Source organism: Suncus etruscus, chromosome 12 (genome assembly GCF_024139225.1).
Source record: "Suncus etruscus isolate mSunEtr1 chromosome 12, mSunEtr1.pri.cur, whole genome shotgun sequence".
Lineage (NCBI taxonomy): Eukaryota > Metazoa > Chordata > Mammalia > Eulipotyphla > Soricidae > Suncus > Suncus etruscus.
Genome location: NC_064859.1, coordinates 10,608,387 through 10,612,086, shown reverse-complemented (window position 1 = coordinate 10,612,086; position 3,700 = coordinate 10,608,387). Strand labels below are relative to the sequence as shown.

The following is a 3,700-nucleotide window of genomic DNA, read 5'->3' as shown; positions in this document are numbered from 1 at the left end:
GCCTAGCACATATTCGACCCAGGTTCAATCCCGGACACTCTATGGACCTCCTGGAGCCTTCCCTGATGCAGAGCCCACAGTAAGCCCTAAGCAGGGGCTGCTGGGGTGGCCCAAAAACAAAACAAAATCACTCTTCAGCTCGACAATGGCCATTATCCAACCTTAGCCCTGTCCTGTTGCTGAGTTAGAACATATTCACTCAGGCCTGGATCTGATGCCTGGGACTCAATGACATGCGAACTGTCTCTGGTGTGGGCCACTCCACTGTAAGGAGGTAGAGGTTACTCTATCACTGCTCTGCGGAGTGGCTCTTGGGGACTCCAAATCTTACTGTAGGGTCCTCTACTTCTCTTGTGGGGCCACAGGAGTTTTCATGAAGACTCTCAAAGGATTTCTGAGAGAACCAGAACACAGGCAAAGCATGGAGGCTGAGAAATGGAAGGAGAGTAGCCAGAAACAGAGATCAGAGGCTGAGGCATGCCCCTCAGTTGGAAGCCAGGGATTTTCCAGGTTCGATTCCTGATCCTGCATGTCCTCCTGAGTACTGGCAGGAACTAGAGAGATGGAGTCATCAGCACAGAGCCTGAGGCAGCCCTCAAGCCCATTGGGTACGGCCCAAAGACAAAGAAAGGAAGAGATGCTTTTTCAAAGCATTTATTTAAAAAATAAAGCCACAATTCATTTGACATAAATATCTGAGGGGGGGGGGGAAAGCCGGGCAGGAGCTTGGCCCTACCTCCTCTTCTCTTTCACACTGTACTGTAAAAGCAAAGGAGATGGCTGAAGAGAGAAAAGGCAGGGAACAGTCAGTGGGCGCTTCTTAGCCGCATCAGCTGCGAGGTTGGCCCTCAGCCCCTCAGCCCAGTGGCCTAGCCCGGCTCACCTTGCCGAACCAGCGGGACAGCCAGATCTGCTTCATGGTCATGTGATCGGGGAGTACTTCATTGTCAAAGAGGAGCTGCACCTGGGAAGGAGAGGGATGCTTGAGGATCGCTTTTCCTACCTACCCAGGTTCCAAATGGCTGACTGGTTCCTGCTCTAGGTCTTGCCCCTCCTGTCTTAGCTCTCTGCCCCCTGCATACCCAAACTCACATGCTGGGGACTTAGCATCAAGCGGCGACAGAGAACCCGACGAAGATGCCGAACTTCAGCTCTGACCGAACAGCGGACATATTTGTTCTGGGAGTAGGAAGGGACAGAGAATGTGAAGGATAGGCTGTGGGGAGGCAATTCTCCTTATAGGTACCCCCCTCAGCTCCCCCTCACCTGCAGGACATTTTTATTCTTGTCTTTGCCAGAACTGGGTGGGGCGGGCAGATAGGGGGAAAACAAACAGGTTAGGGAGCACTAGGCCTCCTTGAGCCTCTTCCCCTATGCCCCCGCCCCCGCCCCACTCTGGTCTCTCACCTGAGCCGCTCCAGGCATAAGCTCAGCTGTTCATCATAGCGATAGTAGTGGGCTTTGGAGTGGTCGAAGCTGCTGAAGGGGAGGCCCAGGTTGCTCAAGGCTGGTTCTGACAAAGACAGGTGGGTAAGGACGGCATATGCCCCGAATCCCTTTCCCCTCCCCTCAGAGAGCAAGGCTGGGCAGGAGGAATGCTCCGGGAACATGACAACTCTTACCAGCCCGCGGCCTAGACACATACCTTCCCCACTGGGCTGCGTGACCCGGTCCAGGCCTCGGGACTGGTAGAATTCCCGAATCCGTTTCTCCTCACCTGGCAGGAAGTGTAGTGTGGATTTTCTAGTATGAGCCCCACCCCAACCTCTCTTTGTCTCTTTGACTGTCAACCTATAGGATTCCCACTAGGGTTCTGGTGCCACCCAGCCACCACCAGTCCTTAGGGACCTTTCAATACCAGGCTGGATACTCACTGTCCTGCAAGCCAGGCACTAGCTTGTACACGATGTCTTGCATGACCCGGTCCAGTTTGAGGTTGAGCAAGGGCTGTGTCTCGTGGATCTTGATGTTGCACATGGGGCAGTACTTGCTGGTCTGGAGGTACTTCACGATACAACTCTTGCAGACTGCAGAAAGAGAACAACAGGGAGGCTTTGGGCAAAGCCTTCAGAGACTCGGGTGCACACGGGGGTCAGGTGGGATTCGAGGAACAGGCAGGTTGGCCCGCCTGGGACAGGAAGGGGGCTCTGGAGAGGCAGGCACGCACAAGTATGCAGACACTCCGTGATGGTGGTGGCGTCCACGAAGTAGCCCGCACACAGGCAGCAGACGATGTGCTCGTTGAGGTCTTTGATCTTCACTCGGACCTCCTCCTGCGGGCACAGCCCAGCCTCCGTTAGTTGCAGCGGGCCCGGCCCGCCAGCACCCCGCCCGGGCTCCTTCCCGTCGTGGGCGATCTGAACCCGCAGCCAAGCCCCCGCACCCCGCGTCCGCAGCTCCCGGGGGCTGACACTCCGCCTCTGCCCAGCAGAGGGCTCCGCGCGCGCACAGCGGGGGCCCCTTCCCGGGCACTCGCCAACCCTTTCTTCGCCCGGGGAGGCCGCGCGGCGGGGGCGGGGCGGGACTGGGCGCGGCGCGCATGCGCCCTGGCCCCGGGTCCGGCCCGAGGAAGAGCGACCGCGCATGCGTGGTGGGAGCGCCCGGCCTCTGCGCAGGCGCACTGGGCGCCCGCGGGGCCACCTCCCGGCCCGCGCGCGGCCCTCGTTCCAATGGCTGTCCGACCGCCCCAGACACCCCGCCGCCCCTGCACCTCGTTCCGGAGCGGGTCCATCTTGTACACGGACTGCAGCTGGTTCCGAAGCCTCATCGCGATCGCAATCTGGCCCCCCTGAGGAGACGCCATCTTAAAGGCTGAGCCCGGCCCGCCACTTCCGGTTGCCGCCCGTGGGGCGGGACTTGTCGCCCGGCAACCCGGGCCTAGGTCGTCGCGGATTGGCTGAGCGTCTGACAGGCCCCGCCCAGGCCTCATCTTCCCCCCCCCACCAGCGCTCACCTGAGCCCCGCAGGCCTCTCCTCCCCCGCATCGGTGCCCATCGGGACTGGGGGTGTCGCGGATGAGACCCCGTTTCCTTTGCCTCCCTAGCGGCCCCTCAGAGACCGCGGGACTACGTTTTGGCCGACGTAGTGGCCGCCCCGGGCCGAGACGCCTCTCTGACGCTTCCCCCCCAAACCCCAAGCCCCGAGACCCCAGGCTCGGCTGACGGGCTGCTTGCGGGAGCTGGACTTGGGGGGCCTTTGCAGGCTCCGCTGCGGGGTTTTGCGAGGAGGAGGGAGGGACCCCAGGGAGAGAGCTCGGACCGCCTGCCTTCCCCCGCCGGCCTCCCCCCGCCGCCGGGGATGGAGGGTGGGAAGGGGGGACAGACCCTGGTTAATGATGATGATTCAATCATCGGCGCCTGCCGAGGCCTGGGACAGACTAATGCAGAGCAGACGCCGAAGGAGGGGGGAGGCCGCCTCGGACCCGCATCCGCACCCGCACCCGCAGGGAGCGAGCGCCGAGGAAGGAGCAGAGAAGCCCAGCCTCGAGCCTCCCACCTTGCAAAGGGACACCCCAGAGAACGCGCGAGGCATCTCCCCGCCTTGAGTTCTGAAAGCGAACCTTGAGTTTTTTTTCTGTGCAGGATTTCACACACCGGGGTGCAAGCAAACATTCGAGAAGGGAGGGACAGCCTTGGAGGTCTCAGAAAGGCCTCCTGGAGGACGTGGGGTTTTTTTTTTTTTTGGGGGGGGGGGGGGGAAG

General features: G+C 60.7%; 1 protein-coding gene across 1 annotated transcript; it reads right to left on the bottom strand.

The window, feature by feature from the left end:
* Nucleotides 1–638: 638 nt before the first annotated feature.
* On the bottom strand, nucleotides 639–2,929 carry PCGF1 (polycomb group ring finger 1). Its single transcript, XM_049784368.1, has 9 exons — nucleotides 2,711–2,929; nucleotides 2,168–2,273; nucleotides 1,875–2,027; nucleotides 1,646–1,717; nucleotides 1,408–1,513; nucleotides 1,267–1,300; nucleotides 1,093–1,179; nucleotides 884–964; nucleotides 639–780 (listed from the first exon to the last, which is right to left on the bottom strand). Exons 1-9 carry the CDS (start codon nucleotides 2,927–2,929, stop codon nucleotides 733–735), a joined length of 906 nt encoding a protein of 301 aa, XP_049640325.1. The 3' UTR covers nucleotides 639–732.
* Between the last annotated feature and the right edge of the window lie 771 nt (nucleotides 2,930–3,700).

What these genes read in the sequence shown, in the direction of transcription:
- PCGF1 (XM_049784368.1), bottom strand. Translation starts at nt 2,929, where the DNA reads ATGAGGCCTGGGCGGGGCCTGTCAGACGCTCAGCCAATCCGCGACGAC. An exon ending in TGGACCCGCTCCGGAACGAG is followed by an intron (nt 2,274 to 2,710) that starts GTGCAGGGGCGG and finishes CTGTGCCCGCAG; the next exon opens with GAGGAGGTCCGAGTGAAGAT. An exon ending in AGAATAAAAATGTCCTGCAG is followed by an intron (nt 1,180 to 1,266) that starts GTGAGGGGGAGC and finishes TCCTACTCCCAG; the next exon opens with AACAAATATGTCCGCTGTTC.